Raw genomic sequence first — 26,403 nt, 5'->3', positions numbered from 1 at the left:
CAGTGTGTAGGGTGTGTTATGATCAGTGTGTAGGGTGTGTTATGATCAGTGTTTAAGGTGTGTTATGATCAGTGTGTAGGGTGTGTTATAATCAGTGTGTAGGGTGTGTTATGATCAGTGTGTAGGGTGTGTTATGATCAGTGTGTAGGGCGTGTTATAATCAGTTTGTAGTGTGTGTTATGATCAGTGTGTAGGGTGTGTTATAATCAGTGTGTAGTGTGTGTTATGATCAGTGTGTAGGGTGTTATGATCAGTCTGTAAGGTGTGTTATGATCAGTGTGTAGGGTGTTATGATCAGTGTGGCGTGTTATAATCAGTGTGTAGGGTGTGTTATGATCAGTGTGTAGGGTGTGTTATAATCAGTGTGTAGGGTGTTATGATCAGTGTGCAGGGTGTTATGGTCAGTGTGTAGGGCGTGTTATAATCAGTGTGTAGGGCGTGTTATAATCAGTGTGTAGGGTGTGTTATAATCAGTGTGTAGGGTGTGTTATGATCATTGTGTTGGGTGTGTTATAATCAGTGTGTAGGGTGTTATGATCAGTGTGTAGGGTGTGTTATACTCAGTGTGTAGAGTGCGTTATGATCAGTGTGTAGGGTGTGTTATAATCAGTGTGTAGTGTGTGTTATGATCAGTGTGTAGGGTGTGTTATGATCAGTGTGTAAGGTGTGTTATGATCAGTGTGTAGGGTGTGTTATGATCAGTGTGTAGGGCGTGTTATAATCAGTGTGTAGGGTGTGTTATAATCAGTGTGTAGGGTGTGTTATAATCAGTGTGTAGGGTGTGTTATGATCAGTGTGTAGGGTGTGTTATGATCAGTGTGTTGGGTGTGTTATGATCAGTGTGTAGGGTGTGTTATGATCAGTGTGTAGGGTGTTATGATCAGTGTGTAGGGTGTTATGATCAGTGTGTAGGGTGTGTTATGATCAGTGTGTAGGGTGTGTTATGATCAGTGTATAGGGTGTGTTATGATCAGTGAGTAGGGTGTTATGATCAGTGTGTAGGGTGTGTTGATCAGTGTGTAGGGTGTGTTATGATCAGTGAGTAGGGTGTGTTGATCAGTGTGTAGGGTGTGTTATGATCAGTGTGTACGGTGTGTTATAATCAGGGTGTAGGGTGTGTTATGATCAGTGTGTAGGATTTTATGATCAGTGTGTAGGGTGTTATGATCAGTGTGTAGGGTGTGTTATGATCAGTGAGTAGGGTGTGTTGATCAGTGTGTAGGGTGTGTTATGATCAGTGTGTAGGGCGTGTTATAATCAGTGTGTAGGGTGTGTTATGATCAGTGTGTAGGGTGTGTTATGATCAGTGTGTAGGGCGTGTTATAATCAGTTTGTAGTGTGTGTTATGATCAGTGTGTAGGGTGTGTTATAATCAGTGTGTAGTGTGTGTTATGATCAGTGTGTAGTGTGTTATGATCAGTCTGTAAGGTGTGTTATGATCAGTGTGTAGGGTGTTATGATCAGTGTGGCGTGTTATAATCAGTGTGTAGGGTGTGTTATAATCAGTGTGTAGGGTGTTATGATCAGTGTGCAGGGTGTTATGGTCAGTGTGTAGGGCGTGTTATAATCAGTGTGTAGGGCGTGTTATAATCAGTGTGTAGGGTGTGTTATAATCAGTGTGTAGGGTGTGTTATGATCAGTGTGTTGGGTGTGTTATAATCAGTGTGTAGGGTGTTATGATCAGTGTGTAGGGTGTGTTATACTCAGTGTGTAGAGTGCGTTATGATCAGTGTGTAGGGTGTGTTATAATCAGTGTGTAGTGTGTGTTATGATCAGTGTGTAGGGTGTGTTATGATCAGTGTGTAGGGCGTGTTATAATCAGTGTGTAGGGTGTGTTATAATCAGTGTGTAGGGTGTGTTATAATCAGTGTTTAGGGTGTTATGATCAGTGTGTAGGGTGTGTTATGATCAGTGTGTAGGGTGTTATGATCAGTGTGTAGGGTGTGTTATGATCAGTGTGTAGGGTGTGTTATGATCAGTGTGTAGGGTGTGTTATGATCAGTGTTTAAGGTGTGTTATGATCAGTGTGTAGGGTGTGTTATAATCAGGGTGTAGGGTGTGTTATGATCAGTGTGTAGGATTTTATGATCAGTGTGTAGGGTGTTATGATCAGTGTGTAGGGTGTGTTATGATCAGTGAGTAGGGTGTGTTGATCAGTGTGTAGGGTGTGTTATGATCAGTGTGTAGGGCGTGTTATAATCAGTGTGTAGGGTGTGTTATGATCAGTGTGTAGGGTGTGTTATGATCAGTGTGTAGGGCGTGTTATAATCAGTTTGTAGTGTGTGTTATGATCAGTGTGTAGGGTGTGTTATAATCAGTGTGTAGTGTTTGTTATGATCAGTGTGTAGTGTGTTATGATCAGTCTGTAAGGTGTGTTATGATCAGTGTGTAGGGTGTTATGATCAGTGTGGCGTGTTATAATCAGTGTGTAGGGTGTGTTATGATCAGTGTGTAGGGTGTGTTATAATCAGTGTGTAGGGTGTTATGATCAGTGTGCAGGGTGTTATGGTCAGTATGTAGGGCGTGTTATAATCAGTGTGTAGGGCGTGTTATAATCAGTGTGTAGGGTGTGTTATAATCAGTGTGTTGGGTGTGTTATAATCAGTGTGTAGGGTGTTATGATCAGTGTGTAGGGTGTGTTATACTCAGTGTGTAGAGTGCGTTATGATCAGTGTGTAGGGTGTGTTATAATCAGTGTGTAGTGTGTGTTATGATCAGTGTGTAGGGTGTGTTATGATCAGTGTGTAAGGTGTGTTATGATCAGTGTGTAGGGTGTGTTATGATCAGTGTGTAGGGCGTGTTATAATCAGTGTGTAGGGTGTGTTATAATCAGTGTGTAGGGTGTGTTATGATCAGTGTGTAGGGTGTGTTATGATCAGTGTGTTGGGTGTGTTATGATCAGTGTGTAGGGTGTGTTATGATCAGTGTGTAGGGTGTTATGATCAGTGTGTAGGGTGTTATGATCAGTGTGTAGGGTGTGTTATGATCAGTGTCTTGGGTGTGTTATAATCAGTGTGTAGGGTGTTATGATCAGTGTGTAGGGTGTGTTATACTCAGTGTGTAGAGTGCGTTATGATCAGTGTGTAGGGTGTGTTATAATCAGTGTGTAGTGTGTGTTATGATCAGTGTGTAGGGTGTGTTATGATCAGTGTGTAGGGCGTGTTATAATCAGTGTGTAGGGTGTGTTATAATCAGTGTGTAGGGTGTGTTATAATCAGTGTGTAGGGTGTGTTATGATCAGTGTGTAGGGTGTTATGGTCAGTGTGTAGGGCGTGTTATAATCAGTGTGTAGGGCGTGTTATAATCAGTGTGTAGGGTGTTATGATCAGTGTGTAGGGTGTGTTATGATCAGTGTGTAGGGTGTGTTATGATCAGTGTGTGGGGTGTGTTATGATCAGTGTTTAAGGTGTGTTATGATCAGTGTGTAGGGTGTGTTATAATCAGTGTGTAGGGTGTGTTATGATCAGTGTGTAGGGTGTTATGATCAGTGTGTAGGGTGTGTTATGATCAGTGTGTAGGGCATGGCAGCCCGTGAGTGGTCGGCCCACCACAACCCCCCCGACTAGGGGCCGCTGTGCGGTGGGAGGAGCGGAAGTGGAGGAAGTCCTTTAACAGATCGGGGATGTGTCTGATTTGAAGAACGAGCGAGAACCGTTACCTGACGGAGCGCCGCTAAAAGCTGCGACGGACACCGGAATATCTGGTAAAGCGGCAGCGACACGGAGATCACCGACGGCGACTAACGACGCCCGCGGTTCGGGCCTGTCTCGCGCACGTTCACCGTCCGGCCCGCTCGTGCAGTGTGCATTATGCATTCGGACTGCAGGCTGGGATGGATGCATCGCTAATGGTGGGGAGAGGAACCGGAGGGGCTGCGATCTTCGTCCTTATCATCACCCTCCTCCTCCTCCTCTCCGCGAGAGGCTCCCGGGCGCAGAAAGGTACGTGTGCACTTCGCGCGGAGTTTCCCCGGAGTTGGTGAAAGTTTCTCGAACGGGCCCGGAACGGTCCACCCCCGCATCGGTGCTGCCCGCCCAGCCCGCCGCACTGTTGCGGTTCCGGTGAGATAGTGGTCACACCGTGGTGCCTCTCCGCTGAATACCTTACATGGACCGACAGCACTTTCTCCACTAGCCCAAATATGCAGCAGCGGCAGCTCTTGCGAGGCTGGACCGGACACCAGGTCCAGGAGGATCAAAGAGTCCCGCGGACCTGCAGGAGAAGTGTGTTTTGTGAAAGGGGGTTTCAGGTGATCACAAGAGGGGGTCGCACCATTTGCTCGACTTCCCAGCGGGGGAGGGACGGGACGGGATGGGGGGGGGGGGGGGGGTTCGGCTGGGTTCGATAACGGGAAACAACGTAATAGATTCGCCCTGGATTGCGGAACGGTTCTGTCCACCCAACAAATAGTCATTTTGCATGTCAAGCACAAGTCAATAATAGATTATCCACAATGTCGCGTGTTTATTCTCTAGTTGTACAATAAAAAAGTGAACATGTGGTTCTTAGTGTGTGTTCATGTGCATTTCAGTGTGTATCTGTGTGTGTTGTGGTGAGCAGAGACCTTGAAAGGTAGGTGAGGATGTTTTTGCTTTGGGCTTCTGGAGATCGTCCAGTACCGGTTACGTAACTACAGCGCGAGAGGATTCGGTGTGTAAACGATGTGCGATCAGCTGCGACCTCGCTAGCGTGTGTGTGTATGTGTGTGTGTGTGTGTGTGTCTCCGGCACAAACCGAAACGTGATACCCACTTAACAATGCATTGCGCTGATGTTGCAGTAAATGTCTCCAATAACATTTGACCGTGTGATCGCTTCGTTCAGCTGTACAAGACGGGCAGTAAAATTTAATTGGAAGGTCACTACAGATGTAGGCCTCATGACACCATTAGCTAATGCTAAAATCCATTTCCCACCACTCTGCTGATGGAGAAATGTAGTTTGTCTTCATTGTCTATAATTTTAATTTCAGATCTTTTCTCATCATTGATTAGAAGTCATACTGTTAAGGGAAAATGACAATGTTTCTTCAACAATCTCAATACAGATCTTCATGCATTCAAAGTATACTACTATACTGTGGTATAGATAGTATTTTTACAGTGAACAAACATTTGACTCCTACACTGTAATGCATATTTCTGCATTATTTCTGTGATTCCTGCCTTCACTTTAATGCATCTGTGAATTCTGTTTCTGTGACTTCTGTGTGTCAGGTCTCTCTGTGCCCTTTTTCTATGACTCTATTTGTATTGCCTCCATGTATGTTGTAGGGGATGGCTGTGGTCACACGGTGTTCGGCCGGGGCAGCGGCAGCTTGGCCTCCCTGGGTTACCCCCTCTCTTACCCCACCCATTCGGTGTGTGAGTGGGAGATCACTGAGACGGCGGGACACACACTCATCCTGCGTGTGGCCGACCTCGACATCGACACGCAAAACTGCCAGGTGTCGTACCTGCGGCTGTTCAACGGGATCGGCGCGGCCCGGACCGAGATCGGTGAGGGAGTTGTTCTTCACTCTTCTGCTCTTGCACTGCAGTCGTGGTCATTGGCTGCTACACCTGTGACCTTGCAGACAGAACAAAGATCATACGTGAGAAAGTAGGACTGAGAGAAGTGATGAGAATTAACATGTGGCAGGGGAGCAGGGTGGTTCGTTGGACCCGATATCACCAATATAGCCTCTGTAGTTCTGATATCACCGATATAGCCCCTGTAGTTCTGATATCACCGGTATAGCCCCTGTAGCCCTGATATCACCAATATAGCCCCTGTAGTTCTAATATCACCGATGTAGCCCCTGTAGTACTGATATCACCGATATAGCCCCTGTAGTTCTGATATCACCGATATAGCCCCTGTAGCCCTGATATCACCGATATAGCCCCTGTAGTTCTGATATCACCGATATAGCCCCTGTAGCCCTGACATCACCGATATAGCCCCTGTAGCCCTGATATCACCGATATAGCCCCTGTAGCCCTGATATCACCGATATAGCCCCTGTAGTTCTGATATCACCAATATAGCCCCTGTAGCCCTGATATCACCGATATAGCCCCTGTAGCCCTGATATCACCGATATAGCCCCTGTAATACTGATATCACCGATATAGCCCCTGTAGTTTTGATATCGCCGATATAGCCCCTGTAGTTCTGATATCGCAGATATAGCCCCTGTAGTTCTGATATCACCGATACAGCCCCTGTAGTTCTGATATCACCGATATAGCCCCTGTAGCCCTAATATCACCGATAGAGCCCCTGTAGTTCTGATTTCACCGATATAGCCCCTGTAGCCCTGATATCACCGATATAGCCCCTGTAGTTCCGATATCACCGATATAGCCCCTGTAGTTCTGATATCACCGATATAGCCCCTGTAGTTCCGATATCACCGATACTGATATTGCCGATATAGCCCCAGTAGTCCTGATATCGCCGATATAGCCCCTGTAGTCCTGATATCGCCGATATATCCCCTGTAGTCCTGATATCACTGATATAGCTCCTGTAGCCCTGATATCGCTGATTTAGCCCCTTTAGTCCTGATATCGCCGATATAGCCCCTTTAGTCCTGATATTGCTGATATAGCTTCTGTAGTCCTGATATCGCCGATATAGCCCCTGTACTCTTGATATCGCCGATATAGCCCCTGTGGCCCCTGTAGTACTGATATCGCCTTCAGCCCCCAGTGGGTGTTTTAATCAGGCACAACATTCACATGCTCCCACAAACATGAATCAAAGTAATGCAGGCTGGTCTTTAAGCTACATCCAGAGTTCACCACTATGTTTTAGCATATGACAAAAGAGCAGAGTTAGATATTTTATCTCTGTTGGTCGTGAGTACATTGGCTGTGTCATGTTTAGTAGAAGTGTAGCATCGTGTTCTTTTTAAGGAGCATTCTGATAATGAAACCGTGTTTCGGATTTCAGTGAACATGTTTTTAAACTGATCCAATTCCATCACAAATTCAGCCTGAAAATACTTCAGCTTGCTCATGTGAGAACAGCCAGGTTAGTTTGAACAGGTTACATGATAACAGCTGGGCTAGTTTGAGCACAGTTTATACACTGCTGTTGTTGGGTGTTGCTGTTAGCAGGTGGGGCGTTACCCCATGGGGCAGGTGGGGCGTTACCCCATGGGGCAGGTGGGGCGTTACCTTATGGTGTTCTGTGCTGTCGAGCTCTGCCTGCCATTTCGTTTTACCTCAGGCTCATAATCACAGACATTCACTTCACCAGGCTGGACGTTTGTTCTAAATTAGCAGTAACACATTTAAGCTTGTGTGAACCACTTCAGTAGGCTACACCACACCTAATAACGAGCGCTGGTCCACTCTTGCCCCCCCACACAGTGAAACTCTGCCATGGAGATGTGAGTGGGCCCAGGGTGGTGGAGGCCGCCAGCCACCAGGTGACGGTGCAGTTCATGAGTGGGCCACACAGCCACGGGCGTGGGTTCTTCCTCTCCTACGCTAGCAGTGAGCAGCCAGGTAACAGCTCCGCCCTCTACACCCTACACACCTGGCTACATCCTCCTTCAGAGTAGATCCTCACGTCTTCAGTGTAGATCCCCACTTCCTCAGAGTAGATCTCCACTTCTTCAGAGTAGATCCCCACTTCCTCAGAGTAGATCTCCACTTCTTCGGACTAGATCCCCACTTCTTCGGACTAGATCCCCACTTCTTCAGAGTAGATCCCCACTTCTTCAGAGTAGATCCTCACGTCTTCAGAGTAGATCCCCACTTCTTCAGAGTAGATCTCCACTTCTTCAGACTAGATATCCACTTCTTCAGAGTAGATCTCCACATCTTCAGACTAGATCCTCACATCTTCAGACTAGATTCTCACATCTTCAGAGTAGATCCACACTTCTTCAGACTAGATCATCATGTCTTTGGAGTAGATCCACACTTCTTCAGAGTAGATCCCCACTTCTTCAGACTAGATCCTCACGTCTTCAGAGTAGATCCCCACTTATTCAGGATAAATCCTCATCAGTTTTTCTGTACTTTTGGAGTAACTGATTGTGCATAGCTATTCTATAACATCGTAATAAAAAATTTAAAAGAATGGTCATTTATTGTATAAATGCTATTTGTATGAGTATGCTGTGTTTATAAAGTTAGGTTTGGGTGTCAATTTTAAGCGTTCAAAGCAGTTTTTCTTACTAAGTGGCACAAACACTAAAACATCCTACATGAAGACAGAACTCTTTGTGTAGTACAAATAATATGCAAATGACTGGTCATAAACTACAACTACATTTTAGTTTATGGGTTGTTCAACTGGAAGTAAAGTCTATTGGCATGGATCTTTAGAGTTATTGCGCTGTGTTTTGTGTGTGTGTGTGTGTGTGTGTGTGTGTGTGTGTTTGCTTGCATAAGCCCGAGACTGTACCTCTCACGGGGCTCACGTAGGAGTTTCCATGACAACTTCTTTGTGTGGTTGTACAGATTAGAGGGCGGGGCCTCATGTGAGACTGATTACGGGAACGAGAGAAAGGAGAGAAAAAGTGAGACAGAATGTCAGAGACTGCGGTGACGCTGTAGCTTTAAGCTATAACCGCTTATCACTTATTTGATAGAAGGTGCTAGATGTCAGCCCTGCAGACGTGGAGCCCGGTGTCCCGTCATGTGTGTGTGTGGAGGGGAAGAAAACCTGCTTTTAGTTCCCTGTCTCTCGAGGTGGGTGTGCCTGTGACACTCTATCAGTTTGGCCTTAAGTTAGAGTGCAGGGCGACGCAAGGGGGTGGAATAAATACACATGTTGTCAAATGTGGAGGAAGTGATGTCAGCTGCAGGTTGCCAAGCATACTTCCAAGTTGCAGAGGTCAAGAATCATTTCGCTGAAGTTATTTTGTGAGCAGATATAGAATATGGCTGTGTGCGTGTGTCTGTGTGTGTGTTCTTCATGTCTGTACGTTGCTGTACACTGACATTTCGACTTTGATTAACTCTAAATGGAGAAAGCTAAAGGCTTTTTTATTTCACTGCTGTCTGTACGGTCGTGGGTTTTTAGCTGTTATAAAGAGGATATGTTTTGCCCTTTTATGAATTTTGGACAGACCTTGCACACGCAGGTTTGATAAGGGGCTTTGGGAAGCATGGTACATCCTGAACGTTCACATCCTTGGAATTCCAGCAGCTGTGCTGGGGGTGGTGGCATGCTTGTGTGTGTGTGTGTGTGTGTGTGTGTGTGTGTGTGTATGGCTGTCCTGCTTTCCCTGTTGCTTTCTTGGTTGGAGTCAATTCAGGGAGTGATTCTGTGTGTGTGTGTGTGTGTGTGTGTGTGTGTGTCCAACTGAGAGAGAGAGATCCTCTTTCTGTGATGAATCAGTAGCAGAGGAGCAGACAGTGCCAGGCTTGTGGGTTTGAGTAATGGACAATATGATACCACTCACTACCACAAGATACATCTTACCTTCCTGTCACACACGCGCACCACACCCATAGACACACAGTAACACACATACATACACACACACTTACACACTGTCTTTCTGTGGCTGTTTGTATTGATCTTTTAATTCTGTTCAAGGCTTTTATCTACATCCCCTTTTTGAAACCCAATATACTGGTCCTGCCCTCCAGAGAGAGCAGAGGCAAAGATGTTCACTGCAGCTTGTAAGCTTTTTACGCTGGCTAGAAACCACAAGTTATCACACGCACACACACACGGCTTTACTTGTGCACAGATCGATACCATCACCATGGCAATGGACTGAACACTGGTATCAGGGAGCAGAAGACGCCATTTTCTTTGCATGCTGGCGTTGAGGCCTGTGAAAGGTGTGATTTCTGTCTCTCCTCTGCAGATTTGATCACCTGTTTAGAGAAGGGAACCGACTTCACTGCAGCCGAGTTCAGGTACATGCTGTGAAATACGTGCACGCCTACATGCGAGACGGGGCTCATGTGTGTAGCGGCATGTGCAAATCATTCTCTCTCTTTTTTTTTAGTAAGTTCTGTCCCGCGGGGTGTCTGACTGACTTTGGAGAGGTGTCTGGAACCATACCCCATGGCTACAGAGATGTAAGTTCACACACACACACACACGGCTTATTGTGACAAAAGCTCTTTGATTCCATCTGTTTCACCCTTTCTCACTGTCTCTGAATGATGACCTCATGCTGTCTTGGCTGCATGCTAGATCATTAATGGTCCCATGCTGATGACCTCATTACAGGCGTGGCTGGTCATTCTCAAGGGGCTGTATGAAATGTTAAATCTGGAGCTTTGACTGTGTTTGCTGAAATAATTAATTTAGTGAATTTAGGGCTTCTTAGTGTGGGGGAGGGTGAGTTTTGACTTCACATTGCTGTGCTGTGTGTGTGTGAGTGGGGTGTATATCTGTACTGTGTAAGTGAGAGTCTCTATGGGAGATGTTAGGTCAGTATTTGGCTGAACAGTTTTGTAATACAGACCAGCTGACAGCAGAATTAAGCCTTTCTGTAGAGTTCACCAACACCCTGTACAGCCCTGAGGGCCCCACATACATGCATGTATGTTCAATGTACAAATATGCACTTGGTGTAAGAATCAGGGTGTATGTGTGTACACGTACATATACGCAAAGTACAAAGCGGCTCAAGCTGGTGGTGTTTTTATTTTGCCAGTAGGAAGTGGTGTGTGTTTGTGGTGTGTGTGTGTGTGTGTTGAGAGTTTGCCTGGTGTTTGTGGTCAGTCTGTGGTCGAGGGAGAAAACAGAAGAGGCTGGTCTCATAGTTCCAATACAAGTCTGGTAGTACCTCTGTGTGTGTGTGTGTGTGTGTGTGTGTGTGTGTGTGTGTGTGTGTGTGTGTGTGTGTGTGTGTGTGTGTGTGTGTGTGTGTGTGTTTCCCTCTGCATTTCTCTGTCAGTGTTTGGGTATGTGTCTCTGTAATTATATCTGAACTCTGTGGAACGATTGAAGTGAGGACACACGTTTCAGCTTCACGACAGTATATCACAACAACAATATTGTCAGCATTCCATTGCACCCAGGATGTGACATCATAAGCCGAGTCATCTCTTGTGGTTTATGGCTCATTTTTTCTGTCTCGGTCATCTCGGTCTCTCTGTGTCTGTGTCTCTCTAGTCCTCTGCATTATGTCTGGCTGCCATCCATGCAGGAGTGGTGTCAGACACTCTGGGGGGTAAGGTCAGTGTGGTGAGCAGTACAGGAATCCCACACTACGACAGCACACTGGCCAACAACGTCACCTCTGTGGCGTAAGTAACCGCCGCTCGACTGCCTGCTCTCTCCTCCGCCCTTTCCACCGTCGTTTTCCCTCACAGACTGACCTGTGTTAGCGTGTTCTCGATGCATTATTTACTTTCCTGCTTTTTGTCCTCGGGGGCCATCTGCATTAATACTGTAGAGGACGAGTAATTGATCTACGTTTCTCTCTTCCCTAAGAGGGAACCTCTCTCCGAGTCTCTTCACTTTTAAAACCAGCGGTAAGTCTGCCTACAGAATCAAATGGAAGACTTACCACAGAGTTTAATTAGGACTACTGAATGACTATCACTTCAGACCTGCCTTTTAAGCATGCATTAGAGAATGACTAATGGTGTCTTGTCCTCTCAGTGAAGAGATGAAGAGGTCAGATAGACGTTTGCTCTCTAAATCACGCTTAAGGAGATTGCTTCTACTTCCTTCACCAGGCTGCTACGGTACATTGGGTCTGGAGTCGGGCGTGGTCGGCGATTCTCAAATCTCCACCTCCTCTGTGTGGGAGTGGGGCCGTCAAGGAGACGAACCGTCTGTGTGGGCGGCCTCAGGGGCTAGGCTGAAGCGGGCGGGTCTCCCGTGGGTGGCGGCCCACAGTGACACACAACAGTGGATCCAGGTGGATCTGAAGAGAGAGAAAAAAATAACAGGTAGGAAATCGAGAAAAGACGAGGTAGAGAGTCTTTCAGTGATGGATGCTAGTAACCAGTCCACTCCCTTATTCAGGAATCATCACCTCTGGCTCCACCCTACCTGAGCACCAATATTATGTTTCTACCTATCGTGTGCACTATAGCAATGATGGACAGGACTGGAAAGCTTATCAGGAAGTGGGCTCAAATCAAGACAAGGTATGTAGGACATGTACATAATGACATCTCATCTCACTCTAGGTTTTTTGGCAATTATGAAAATTTACAGTCTGGGTGTTGTGGCAAGTAGTAGATAGGCTTTAAGAGCCCAGCCATTTAAATGCACTTGCTGGTCATTAATAATGAATGGCTATTGATTGGTTGAAAACTTAACGAGGAGCTCATTGATTGGTTGCAATTAAGCAGAAGGCTGTAAACCCCTGTTCTGTCAGTGATACAGTACTGCGTTGTGAAGGGCCTGATAACACTAACTTGATGCTGACAATAAACTGAGTGCATTGAGCAAATAAATGTAAACTTCAATTTCTCAATCCGGATTTATTGACTCTGTTGTAAGAACACACAAAAAAAATTAAAAATGCCCTCTGCTTCAACACCTGCTATGAATTCACTTTTTGTTGCAAACCATGACTGTATTAAACTGATAGGTTTTCCAAGGAAATACGAACTATCTTCAGGAAGTGCGTAACAACTTCATTCCTCCAATTGAAGCACGGTTTATCAAAATAAGCCCCGCCCAGTGGAACCAGAGGATTTCCCTCAAAATGGAGCTGCTTGGCTGTCAATTACACACAGGTAAGACCAATCACGTGCAAATAAAGTCAGCAATCAAATAAGGCATCATTGTTGAACGATCAGCTTTATGAAAGTCTGTTTCTTTCCTTCTGTTGGCCAGTGAGGACACGAATAATTTACCCTCCCCCCAAAAGAATTACTACCCCTCCACCCCAGGAACGGACTACACACGCGTCAGATGTTCAGAACGTCACCGTGCCCCCGCACACTCATACCGGTGAGAAAAAAAAAGCATTGTGTTTTATATTGTGCAGTCCTGTGATAATTTCATATCACATTCATTCTTACTTCTGGGAAATTCGCTTGAAGCTTTGGAATGCCACATTAATGAAACGTATATCCGTTACCACAAAATGCCTTTTTAAGTTTCCATCATAACCTAAGGTTAGGGTTAACCTTTACCTCTCTGACTGCCATTTGCTTTTGGGGGACGCGTCCGCACAGTGGGTCATGTCCAAACTGCCCGATGTTAACCCCGTGTGTCATGTGGTGTTGTGTTGTGTGCTGGTTCCAGAGGTGGCGCTGGTGGCCGTGTTGGTACCCGTGCTGGTGGTGGTGCTCACGGCTCCTGTGTTGGCGGTGGTGTGCACGTGGCTCTGGAGAAGCAGGTCTGAACCACACACACCACAGTCCCGTCGGGGCAGGCCAAACCAACAGCTCTATCTGACAGGAGTAACAAGTCTGACAGGGCACAGGGGTTGTGGAAAGATTCACAAGTGAGGGCCAAGCGTAGAACTTGCACCCTGTCCCAAGCTGTAAAAACAAGTCTGAGACAAGCTGTTACTGAAAAAGGGGGACATCTGATTTACCAGGAGGATTCTGCCCTTAGCAGATCATACAGCACATACGCATCATCTACATTACGTGAGATAATAATGTGTAGAAGACACGTGTAACGCTCCTGTTGATCCACTGTGTTTTGCTTTAGGAAAATCCCTGAAGCGACGTACGACCTTCCGCACTGGGACCGCACAGGTACACACCACTTTGGCCGAAATGTCACTATTAGTGAAGATATGTGGATATTTTTTTCTGACTAGATTGCGTGTGTGTGTGTGTGTGTGTGTGTGTGTGTGTGTGTGTGTGTGTGTGTGTGTGTGTGTGTGTGTGTGTGTGTGTGTGTGTGTGTGTGTGTGTGTGTGCGTGTATGTGTGTGTGTGTGTGTGTGTGTGTGTGCGTGTGTGTGTGTGTGTGTGTGTGCGTGTGTGTGTGTGTGTGTGTGTGTGTGTGTGTGTGTTCTAGTATGGTGGAAGAGCATGAAGCAGCTGTTGCCCTCTAAGTCAGATGGGGAGGAATGTGTGCGTTACAGCTCTTCTGCGCGAACTGACCACCAGAGACCACGAGTGGAGCCTGCAGGTACACACACACACACACACACACACACACACACATACATGTACAGTCTATCATTTATCATTGGCTGATATTTTTATCCTGTTCATGATAAATATCTCAAACCTGTCTCCTCAGAATATGCTCAGCCGCTTGTAAGTGGTACCATGACCTCTCTGGGTCAAAGGTCAACATTTAAGCCTGAGGAGGGAGCTGACCCTGAGTACGATGCACCCTTGACCCCTGAACAGTACCATGCCTATGCTGAACCACTTCCTGCTTCCGGAGCTGAGTATGCCATTCCCATCATGATTGACAGAGCCAATCACCAATCAGGAGGCACTCTGCCCTTCTGTGGCCACGGTTTAGTGGCCCAAACAGACAGTGACCAATCAGGGAGGTCCATGTATGACACGCCCAAAAACATGACAGACCAAGCTGAACCCGCAGAGGGGCAGTTATACCAGGTGCCTCAGAATTCCAGCAATACACCGTGCCAAGAAATAGACTGACCAATCAGAGCAAAGTGCCCAAAACTGAGCTAAACTTTGACCCAAAGGAAGACCACCGTCCTGAACTGAAATGCAGACACGTGTGACATGTGTGAGTGCATGTTTGACTTTATAGCTGTATGAGCAAACGTCATTGTTCTGGTCTCTTCAAATAGCACGCCATACCAGTCCTATCACTGAAATAACACACGGGAATGTCTGCAAGAGTGTCGGGCAGGGAGACCTCTACACTACTGTTTTAAGGGATGTAAATGTGTGGATCTGTGTTGGTGTGTGTGTGTGTGTGTGTCTAGATATGTGACTTGTCATTAAACTGTGAGTCCCTACACATTTTCCATTAATGCTGAGAGTTCATACATTTACTTAGATTTTTCTGTTAATTCTTCACCGTGTTTGGGTAAAAATGAGCAACAGCATGTCCATGGGATGCTTCACACTGTCTTCAATCTCATGTACCACAGGTGAACTGATTACTATATGCAGGTTGTCCTGTAAGTTTTTAGAAACCTGTCCCCTTCCTACGACCTGCGCAGTAATACACAGCAGGATTTAGCCCAAATTGTCAGCTAGTCACTTCTGGTTAGCTCTATATCTGAAAATGCCAATAGCATTTTTATCAACCATCACAGTTTGCTGTTCATCCCCAATTGAACCTGTATGACAAACAGACTATTCAAGCTGTGTATTTGTTACAAGATGGATAACGGTACAAATAATTTTTCATCAGTATTATGGGAACTCTGGGGAAGAATTCTGGTCCTTGTCAGTTCAAAAGCAGATTTCTGTATTATGCTTTTACACACATTACAAAGAGGAAAGCTGTGTCACTGTTAACAGATAATATTTCATATTTATTCAAGTTTTTTCCCTTTCCTGCTGAGATATGTCAGCGATGCAGAGTGCCCAAACCACTAGCAGACCGTAGCTAAGCTACGCAGCACTCATGACTGCACTGTTGTCATAGATACACTGTTGCCGTGGGATGTCTTGCCAAATGTGACACTTTCGTGCTGGTTTTTAAATAGTACGCCAAGATGTCGACGGACTCGCCTGATTGAACCCACTGATGTCTTTAAATAAATTACATTGCGCTTTGGTCTCAGATAATGTCAATCGGCCATCCAGCATAATCAATCAACAATATAATATTCTTATATTAGAAAAAACAATATTACCTTGTAATGAGGTTTGTGCATGTTGACCAAAATGTCATAAAAGTGTGATAAAAAAAAACTGGGAACACCTAAGGCTACAATCACCATATCTCAACATGACATAGTAAGTGTGTAGTTAGAAGAGAGTTAAAAGCCTTTTGCGGTACTAAGTGTTCAGATTAATGAGAGCAGAGCAATCTCTCTCACTAAGCTTCTGAAATGGTGAACTTTTTAGAGTGTGTGTTTGGTCTGTGTGCTACTGTGTTTCACAAACTCTGATTTTATTGATGTTAGGTGGGTCTGAACTCTGTGTCCATATCTATGTATGTTTTTGTGCACTGTATTCATGAGTGAGTGACTGAGTGCGAGTATGTATGTGTGTGCGTGCATAATTTTAGACTGTGTATATGTGTGCTATTCACTGTAAATGGTTTTCTGAATTATGGTTGGTACTGTAGAATTACTGTATAGATAAAAGACTTTAAATGGCAAATTGAAGTTTTAATAAAAATATCATGTCAGATCCTGGCTTCCGAGAATATGTTGTACAATCCTGGCATAACAATTTGTTTAGAATCAAAAAATATCTAGTCTGTATAGTCTACAGTATGTCCTGTACAAATATGCTCACGCATGTGGGCTGTTCACATAGATAAATTACTCATGTTCAGCATGTTGTTCAGTCCCTCCAGTAGTTTATAAACGAGCAATTTAAAAACCATACATCTTGTAGATCAAAATCTTGGCAAGTATATTTCATGGTTTACTGAGTTGGGCGATCATGCTGACCTCTGCTGGAGAAAAGTAAAATTACAAAAGTTACACTGGTTTTCCTGGTCTGATATTGCCGGTTTATGATCTGGAACAGTGGCAAATCACTCAATGGATAGGTCGTGTGCATTCATGGGTGCAAATGTCATCATTCACCAACATATGTTCTACATTTAGAAAGAAAAATGTACACTTCTTTTTAACACCTCATCAGTTCACATTATGATGCTAGATTCAGATAGAAAACTAGACTAAGAGAGTGTCAGAGGTTTCTAGTGAAAGGACCAGCATACAAGACATCTCAGCATCATGTTTGCATTTGGGAGGTGGCTTTGATGGCCAAATGCTGGAGCCATTGGAGTGTTCAACAGTACAGGACCATAAAGGTTACCTGCTCTATATACAGTTAACTGCCAAAGGTGTTTGCAGTGACACACATCACCACTGGACTGTGTGGTCTGATGGATCGTAGATCTAATTGCACCACCTTAATGGTAGACTTACTGCAGCATAAACAACAGAAGGCAATAGTCCTCTTCATGAATGATAACAACCACACAGACTGGTGGTAGAGGTGTAATGGTTTAACATCAAGCTGACAAATATGGGCACCTTAATTCCTGGGTATACATCGACACCTTAAATCCTGGGTATACTTTAACAAGACAGGAGACCAGATTCATCCATTCAAGGCCAGCACGTACACCTAAAAGAATGGTTACTTTCATTAAGATAATGTTACTTAACATTGCAAGAACATTTCAGGAATGCTTTGCAGAACATTCGGGTGAAATGAAGTTAATGAACTGGCCAACACAGTCTCCCAATCAATTCCATTTATCAGCTTTGGGATGGACTCAAGCCCAAGCCTTGAAGAGAGGAGCATCCACACGTCAACCGCGGGCAGTGGTGAGAAGCGTTGATATCTGCATGGTCAGCTTTAACTCCTGGACACTTCTGGACCCAGAAGTTAATGCACTGACACAATATATGTCCACTTCCTCCAGGGCTAACAGTGGTGTGTTGTAGAACTGAAAATGGGATTTTCGTTTTTGCTCGCTGTATGCCTCTCCGTGATCGTATAGTCATTTTTAGAACACGCCATCATCCCTCTACCTCCTCTTACGCTGTCTTACTCCTCCATGTTCTTTCCGTCCCGGCCCACCTTCACATAGACCACGGTGAGAATGATGGCCGCTGTGAAGATCACCCCACTGCTCACCAGGTACGCAATGGGCAAGAAGTAGTTCTGGCCACCAAACCAGGTCACTGTGGAAACCACCACTTCCTTCCTGCCCTGGAAGTATTGAACGGGGAAGTCTGGAGTCACAAGTCAAGGATCGGTCTAGCTTCTGTTGTGAGGCACAACCAGATTTACACTCAATAATTTTGTCTGAACGTAACTAGCTACAATGTTGACGTATTTCATTAGTACTATTGTCATTAATTCACCGCCTAGACCGACAACGCCCACAACAATCATGAACCAATAAAGATGTTTTCCTGCCTGCTTAACCCAACAGAATTGTTCTTATCTGCGCGGGATGGACTTCAAGTGTAAGGAGGATACTATATGCGATGTCGATGCTGTAGTTGCCGGCGGGCAGGCCGCGTGAGAACAAGGCGTGGCCACGGTTGAGAATGCCATAGAGCTTTTTGAAGTTGGGGAAGGCTGCTGCCCTCATCCACACGATCAGGTCATCGTTGATGAAGCCGTTGTTGTTGGGATCAACAGGGTCCAGATTGTACACTGGTTTCTGCCAGTACAATGGTGGCGCTGTACCTGAAGCCAAAGCCACAACAAAGGTTTGTGTGTTGTGTAGTTGTGCATGTGTGAGACGTTGCGTGTGTAGTCACACACCTTGGAAGGCCCCCTGTATTGTTGTGTTTGTTGGAGGGTTGTGAAACTTGATGTTTTTGTCTGTGTACCAGGCGATGCCCTTCCTGTGGAGTGGAATAGGCACCGCAGGCCCATCCAAAGGATGATGCACCAATCTAAATGAGTCTGGGATACAAAACAAATAAAACACACAAACCTGAGCCCCAAACTTTTCAAAATAAAACCAGCAGGTTGTATTGTCGTACTAAAAAAAAAACAAGCCTCACCGTTGAACTTGCTGTTAGCAACAGCGCCGCAGGGAGCAGCAGGCAGACCTGTGTCGGAGTAAGCAAATGGGTCGCAGTACGTGCTGGGGGCCTGCAGGAGACATGACACGCCAAAGCAATCAATCTTATGGTGGCATTAACAAACACGGCCCAACCCGGGGAGTGAGAGGGACGCTGAGAGAGGCAGGAGGCCCAGGCTCAAACTCAAGACTCATGGGGCCTGGAATCCAGGTCCCGGGTGCATTTCTGTGCAGGAAGAGAAAGGATGGAGGGAGACAAAGAGGCAGAGGTGGAGAGAGATGGCAGGAGGGATGAGGAGACGGAGAGCACCTTCAAGCTCGTTTTCCTCCCAACCAGCTGGGCGTCGTCACGGGAGGCCATGTACCTGCGCAGGTTCTGGTGAAAATTAATCAGGCCGTAGTAGAAGAAGACATCCCCCTGAGAGAGAGAGACAGCACAACATCACGCATGTTGTCTCCTGATCCCAGTAGGACTGGGCTGGTACCAGAGGATAAGAGAGTGGATCACAGCTACAAACAGGGCAAACAGTGTGACAGCAAACTCATGACGCTTGGCATAAAACATGGTGTGGTGCTCCAAGGGTGTATAGTTGAGCACAAGACACAGTGAGCTAATAATATTAACTTGTTTTATTCCAGCCATACTGTGGAAGTTTAAATCCTCGTGTGTCGAGCATCAGTGTTGTAAGACACACACACAGAATCATATTTATTGTGGTGCATTGTGGTACCTGTGCTATTTTCCTCTTGATGGTACTTATTGTACAATTCAGAAGAGCGAGGACTATGTTGCCAGGAGCACCAAGTTATTGTCATTTTTGTTTTCTTTTGAAACATTCGTGCACTTGCCAATTTTCTGCTGAAATGCACTCCATAAAAGTACTGAACAGGTGTGACTGTCTCTGACCACTAAAATAAATACCTATCTGTGCATAAGTCCTCATGGCAAATGGAAGGACTGGATTTGAGACTTGTGAGTCAATACACAAGCATTTTACGAATGTGAGTGAGTGTGAAATTGGTGTGTTTTTGTAGGGTTGCATAGCCACATAGGGGGATTTCATAAGTAGACCTATTTAACATTCCTAAATAGCATATTTATTGCTAGAAAACACATTTTTCAAGATTTACTCTTCATAATTGTTTGTATAAAACCCCACATATTGCCACTGTTCAGATAAAAAATAAAATTGTAACATACCACTTATTAACTGGGTATTTTAATTTCAGTAATTGTAAGGTTATTGGTGTTTTTATTTCTAAAATCACCACAGAAGACAATAGAAAATTTGAGTTTTAAGAAAGACAGAAGCATTAAACTTGGTAGCTAATCTGGAAGCCTTGGACCTTGGAAGTATGAGGATTTAAGATGCCCTTGCCTAATCATAGAATCTTATCTCCCCAGCCATAACGCGAGCATGCGCACACAGACATACCGGGAAGGCCTTTGGAAGGACGAAGCTGACGGTACAGACGCAGTTCTCCGTCGCGTTGGTGGGATACTTGCGCATCTCAAAGCACTTGTTGCATGAGCCATTTGTATAGTCAACCTGGGGTAACAAGAAGGGGTAACAAGAAAACCAAAGAGAGCTGGAGAGGACGAATAATGTTCTACAACGAATAACAGCTGTCGGGTTCGCTGTATGTAAACAGGAGGTGGGGGGTTGGGTTTTGAGAACTGTATTTATGAGACTATGTTTCAATACAGTGTTTTTACCATCACTGTAACTGATATGAACAGAACTAGCCTTCCTTTATATGTATTTGCCATGTTTATGTTATTTGCGCCATCCCTATTGGTCAAAGTCAAGGAATAACACGGTTGTATAAATTGTCAGACCAGGCGACAAAATGCTTAAAATATCTAACATGCTAGACTTTTCGCCAGGCTGTTGTGGGTGTTAGATGCCAGTCATTGTTGTTCTTCAATTATGTGACACTACAAGAATCGTTCTGCGTCCTGGACGCTCGTAAATGGACCGTGGACATACTGGACATTTGTCGGCATGCTAAAATCGGACTGAATTCGTGTAGTCTGACCCCGGATTCACGTAAACCGACTGTGGAACACGTCACTGTGTGTGTGTAACTGCGGAACACGTCACGCACCACACAGCTAATGACGACATGCGAACTATTGATTTAGGTATTGGGTAAAAATAATAAGTTTGCAGTCTACAGACATGTTACTGTATGTAACTTTTAAAGGCCTACTTCCTGACAGAACAAACATGACTGGCACGCATTATACATCAGTAATTTAACATGCTTGCAAACGGACACACACACACACTCACCTTCAGCTGATACGTGTTCTGAACGGTAATGAGCAGCCAGATTCCCAGAAGCACACAGACGAGCGAGAGCCCGTAGAAGACGGGCAGCACGGTGTGTGGTGTCAGGAAGGGATACCAGGCCGGCAGCCTCTGCTGTTTAAACGCCGAATTATCAGGCCTTCTAGCAAACGGCCCCGTGGCCACCTGCTTCTTAGCCATCAACACGCAGCCTTGCCCACGAACCTGTCAGCTAAACAATGCAAGGTGTTCAACAAAAAAACACAATGGAACTGCCTCTCTAGATCGTCTCATCTGAAGGGTTTTCCCAGGAGCCTGTGCAGGTGTGTGAACTTTGGTACAAGCCTTTGTTACTTATTAATGAAACCCTGCCACACACACACACACACACTCCTCCTCCAGCTCAGACCACTGGATTTATCTATGTGCACCAAATATTCCTTTTCTGGTTTATAAAGCTCTTTTCCTACAGCTTGCCATTGTATGTTCAGCTGCACATGTGCTCATGTATGGATGGATAACTCAGATTTTCCCTTCCAAGTATAACAACTGTACGCTCATCACTTTATAGTAGGTATTCTTCTCGGATAAGGGAAACAGACATCCGTTGTACAATCAGATGAGTTTATTTTTAGATCTGGACCAAGAGTGAAGTGTGTCCTTTGGAACAGACATGGCTGGCTTTTAACAGAGTACTAAAATATACAACAAACCTTTTAATAAAATTAAAAGTACAAAAAAAAAAAAAAAAAAAAAACACCACCAGATCAAAAGGTGCATTTTTGGAAGAGCAGTTGGAGGCAGACATGATTAACAGCGCTCATTTAGAACAACCCAATTTTAACAGCTCCTTCTTGGCACTTCTTAATGATACCAGTCTCCATCAGCCTCACAAATTCTCCCTTCACCTGCAATACAGAGCAGAGGGCTTGGAAGATGAACCATCTCATATCACGGTTACTATTTCAGGGTTTAATATGGCACCTGCTGCCAGTCAAGCCTTAATTCCTTCATGACTTGTTTTGGCATCGCACCCCATTTTATTCCATGGTACTGCACAGCCATTTGTATTTTTATTTCTCATGCGATATTAAATGCATATTCTTGATGATAATTTGATCTATGTGAATCTCAAATCCCCCCCCCTTCCCTCTCCAATGGTGCATTTAAACACTGACAATAAAAGCATGTGTTTGGTACCTCTGGTACATCCATCATTTTCCTTTGTTTCTGGTCTCTGTAGTTCCAGTCAACTACAAGATATCTCAGTGCCTGTAGATGCAAACCCTCTAACAGAGGTCAAACGTTAAACAGAGGATAAATTAGTACAATTGCAAAATGATGGAATTTAAAGCAAATGCTTCCTTATGAAAACGGTGTTTACTGACCTTTCTGTATGAGGACGTTCACCCTGCCCGGTGTCCCCACGCCTATGTGGGTCACACCTTTACTGAGGAGTTTCAGCTGTTCCTCTACTTTGATGTGTCTGGCAAAGAGCTTTAACACTTTAGCCTCTCCCTTGAATGTGGTTAGCTGCCTTAAAACAAGGAGAACGTCGTTAACAGCACACACGTAACCCCCCCCCCCCCCCCCCCAAAAAAAAAAAACTTCCTAAAGCAGGCAGAAGGGAAGTCATTACTCACTTGATGAGTTCGATAGTTCGCAGGGCAGAGCCACATATGATGAGCAGTAAAACTGAACTGGCCTGTGTGTGTTGTTTCTGTACTTTAGACCACTTGGGACAAACTAAACAAGACCAAAAAAAAAAGTCAAAGAAACAAACCAATACATTTTTTAAAGCTGACAGAAATCCTGCTTCTGGGAGTGTCTGTGAGATCAGATTTCTCAACTGTGTATTCTTGTAAACAAACTGTGTGTTACACACCTTCTTTGAGGTAGGAGGACAAGCTGTGCGAGAGGTCATTACATGTCAGGAAGCACGACTCTGAAAGGGAAAATGTGCAGCTAAAAATTATTACGCAGGAATATTTTCAGAAATGAAACAAGTAGCTGTATTTAGACTCCCGAGGTTGATGGTGACTGACCTGGTAGAACAAGCTCTTCCTGTTCAATAACGGACCGCGTTGCCCCAAAAACAGACTGCAGGAGGCTCCTCAGTTCAGCTGGAGAGCCTGGTGCAGGCTCTGAACTTGCCAAGACATCCGTGATGGTCTTCTTCTACAAAGAGGGATGGATGCACCGCTTTTACTAATGATGGTTTAATCATTGCATTAACACATTATAAGAAGAGATGTAGCCAGCATGTACTGCATTTTTGTTAAATGCTTAACACAGGAGAAAAGTGGTGATATAATTCAATACATACACAAAATATATAAATAAAGGCTACCTTCCAACACAGGTATGAAGGCTGTTACTGTAATTACTGTTGCAAGTTGTAAGTACCACAATACTTAGCACATCAAGATAGCCAAGACAGGTAAACTTCACCTTTTTCCTTCTCCTGGACTTCTTCGTTTCTTCTTCTCCTTCAGTTTTTTCTTTTGTAATGAAGCACTCTTTCTGTACACAACACGGCAAACTGATTGTAGTAGGCTAATGCATTTTATTATAGCCCATTCCCCTACAAATAACATTTAACGCCAGTTTAATTACCTTGACTTTGTCTAGTTTCGGCGACGCAAGTTTTCTTTTCTTAGCTTTGTGTTCCGTGAGCTCTTTTGCTTCTGGCTGTGCATCTTCCTGTACATTTGACACGGCTGGCAGAAACAATAAAATTCTCAATCACAGGTACAGCAATACGCCTGAAAATAATGATCTCAATCATATTCATTTGAGTAGGTATTACAAATCAAACTACAACCCCCATGATGCCGTTCGAGGAAACAACGCACGTGTCGAGTAATGAGTCGCGTGGAGATGTAGAAAAACGGCGAAAACAATACAAGCACAAACGATTCCGCTCTGAAACTTGCATGAACGCAAGAATCTCGAAAGAGCTAACTTCAGTTTGTTTATAAAGAAAAAGAAACATTACAAATGTCCTCAACTAGCTAGATAACGCCAATTAGCTATGCTAGCTACTTACTGGCTAATCACAGCTACGCAAATCCAAGTACTACACCAAGCCCTCTACTAGTATACACATAACACTACATATCACATCTGTATGTTGCAGATGTCAACCGGTTAGATTTTGTGCCCATAATAAATAAATAAATACCTGAATCTTCGCCCTGGGTCCACCACTCGTCTCCTAAATCGTCTCCCATCGTTGCATGCAAGTTTATGCTTGGGTTTCACAATCCTAAATTCGTGATGAGACAGAACCGAAACCACACCACCCGAATATAGGGCCGAATGCGTCTACAAACCAGAGAAAAAAAATAGTATTATAAATCATTTCTGTTAGCTTGGGAAGCACTTTTTATGTTTTCAAACGTGTAAGGAATTTGCCGACAAACGGTAAAAAATTATTTTGATATTGATACTGAATCTGAATGTGACATAATGATGGCATTAATGCAATGAAATAGTGCTTATGTATATATGTATAGAGATATTAAAAATGTGTTGTAATGTTGTGTTGTAGGTCCTATATCAGTACCTAAGCATCAAGCAGAGATAGATAGATTATTAAAATAATGTAAAGTCATTGAAATCTATAGCCACACAGTTCAACCTTCTACCACTGGGTGGCGCTGTCTTCTTGAGGCGTTGCCGCAGCGGCAATAACACTCAACTCTGCATCAATAACTGGATTATTCTGTGTCAGGGCATTGCATTTCAGTTCTGACTTAAAGGCTTGTTTGTGTGCGTGTGTGTGTGTGCGTGAGTGTGTGTGACAGAGACTTTGTGTGTATTACCCAGACTTTCTTTTCCATGGTTTTGTGTCTGTCATCTCGATGAGGGATGGATAACTCCCTCCCCCCATCTGTAATGCCCTCTTTTACTGTCCCTATCCAATTACTTATTCATCACCCGCATGAATTAAAAATCTCTTGATTTCCCTTCAACTAACAGCTTGATGGCTTATTCAGGGCTTATGCTTCCCCCTTTCAGTGGCACACATCTCACTTGAAGGCTTTTTTAAATGAAACATGGGTTTTTAATGATTCTACAAAGACATACCTGGTAATTTCATTTTCACAGCATCTGCGTTCCCCTCTAAACTATGCAAAGCAGCTAGAGACCCTAACCTTGTTCCTGGAGGCCTTGGAACTCCAAGATTGAGCTCTGGTCTTAATCTGCCCTTAGCTATAATATTCAAGCACATTTAAAGACAGTGAATACGTAAATATGTAAACTGTGTGCATCACTAATACACTTTACTGAGATGCTTCTTCTGAGACACTTCTGAGAAATAGACTATGCCTTGAAACCCAGTGACTCACCATGACACTCACGCTGGGCCCTTTTGTGAACTGAAGGCCAAGGTGTGATGGGGTTTTTGCTATCTGGCTCTGCCCATTTCAGTCTTCAAATGACTTAACTTCATTATTCATTCCCACCCTGGGTCCGTGATATGAGGAAATAGGAAGGTTCTCCTTTCCTCTTCCTTTGTTGTCTATTTTCACGGATCTCTTTAGTTATCCAAAGAGCATATACAATGGCAACATGCTCTGAAATGGAATATAAATGTGTTGATATTGCTTTGTAGAATTGGTACAGCAGGATCATTTAAAAACTTGGTAGCCAAGAGATTTGCAGCACCACAATCAACACACAAGTCACTCCACTCACGTTGATGGGGAATAGATAGATGAAATACAGGTTGAAAATAAGTAAAGACAGTAGTGACTGTTACTGTAACTATGACCTCAGTGTATATTGGTAGCTATATTGGTAGGTAAATGGAAGAATTCAGAAGTGGGAGGGGCGTGAAAGCAGAGATAGTGGGATCAGTAGGTCACAGCTGTGGGGATCTTTAGCACTATCCTAATGCTAACCGATGGTTCATTTAAAACTTGTTTGGTCTGGGATCTGGCTTAATAATGGGCGAAGAGGTCAGATCAATGCCTGTCGATGAGGAAAATGGAGGAATGAAAGAAAAATTCTATTGGATTCTATCTGATCCTCATTCTATCTTTCATCTCTACATCATCTGACAGCAAATCGATACGGTCAAATTAGTCCATGGAAGATGGGATGAGTAAAGGATAGCATGACAAGAAGACCAGACAGACGACGTCTATCAGTATGTAAATCTAAATAAATATAACTTGGTTAGGCCAGTTGGTTCATTACAGGTTCGGCAGTTTTAACAGAAGCAATTTGGAAAAAAAAACTCCCTGTGCGAATCAGTGGGAGAAAGGGTGTGAAACTTAAACAATAGAAACGTTAGAATATGAAGAACCAACTGAATAAAGTCTCAACGGCCCTAAAGGCAGTGTATGATTGATGGTGCAGTGGGTGCACGCGTTAAATTCCCCTAAAATGTAAGACATGTCTGCTCCACAACGTGCAGGGTCCCAGTCTCACATGCCACTGGGCAAAAGCTGATTAGTTCTTTGTTTGTTCAGTATCATTTCTCTGTGCATGTGACATAAAATCATCTTGGTGGTATGCAACCTGGGATTGAAAATT

The 26,403-nt window shown here is 44.3% G+C and overlaps 3 protein-coding genes across 3 annotated transcripts; 1 reads left to right on the top strand and 2 right to left on the bottom strand.

Annotated features, from left to right (window-relative positions):
- Positions 1-3,549: 3,549 nt before the first annotated feature.
- Positions 3,550-15,766, top strand: dcbld2 (discoidin, CUB and LCCL domain containing 2). Its single transcript, XM_077001410.1, has 15 exons — positions 3,550-3,941; positions 5,273-5,497; positions 7,361-7,498; positions 9,823-9,874; positions 9,967-10,039; positions 11,085-11,218; positions 11,406-11,446; positions 11,654-11,869; positions 11,946-12,070; positions 12,520-12,667; positions 12,768-12,884; positions 13,182-13,275; positions 13,596-13,642; positions 13,910-14,023; positions 14,138-15,766. The coding sequence occupies exons 1-15, from the start codon at positions 3,833-3,835 to the stop codon at positions 14,509-14,511; spliced, it is 2,007 nt and encodes a 668-aa protein (XP_076857525.1). The 5' UTR covers positions 3,550-3,832; the 3' UTR covers positions 14,512-15,766.
- Positions 15,241-21,384, bottom strand: tmem30c (transmembrane protein 30C). Its single transcript, XM_077001425.1, has 7 exons — positions 20,860-21,384; positions 19,999-20,112; positions 18,873-18,980; positions 18,543-18,633; positions 18,298-18,441; positions 18,007-18,219; positions 15,241-17,756 (listed from the first exon to the last, which is right to left on the bottom strand). Exons 1-7 carry the CDS (start codon positions 21,055-21,057, stop codon positions 17,569-17,571), a joined length of 1,056 nt encoding a protein of 351 aa, XP_076857540.1. The 5' UTR covers positions 21,058-21,384; the 3' UTR covers positions 15,241-17,568.
- A 133-nt stretch (positions 21,385-21,517) lies between these two features.
- Positions 21,518-24,176, bottom strand: cmss1 (cms1 ribosomal small subunit homolog). The gene is made up of 9 exons (XM_077001434.1): positions 24,041-24,176; positions 23,473-23,576; positions 23,308-23,379; positions 22,902-23,034; positions 22,742-22,801; positions 22,500-22,602; positions 22,245-22,393; positions 22,057-22,145; positions 21,518-21,764 (listed from the first exon to the last, which is right to left on the bottom strand). The coding sequence occupies exons 1-9, from the start codon at positions 24,087-24,089 to the stop codon at positions 21,681-21,683; spliced, it is 843 nt and encodes a 280-aa protein (XP_076857549.1). The 5' UTR covers positions 24,090-24,176; the 3' UTR covers positions 21,518-21,680.
- Between the last annotated feature and the right edge of the window lie 2,227 nt (positions 24,177-26,403).

The sequence above is a fragment of the Brachyhypopomus gauderio genome, chromosome 4 (genome assembly GCF_052324685.1).
Source record: "Brachyhypopomus gauderio isolate BG-103 chromosome 4, BGAUD_0.2, whole genome shotgun sequence".
NCBI classification, from domain to species: domain Eukaryota; kingdom Metazoa; phylum Chordata; class Actinopteri; order Gymnotiformes; family Hypopomidae; genus Brachyhypopomus; species Brachyhypopomus gauderio.
Note: the sequence above shows the minus strand (reverse complement) of the source record. Positions and strands in the feature narration are given on the sequence as shown.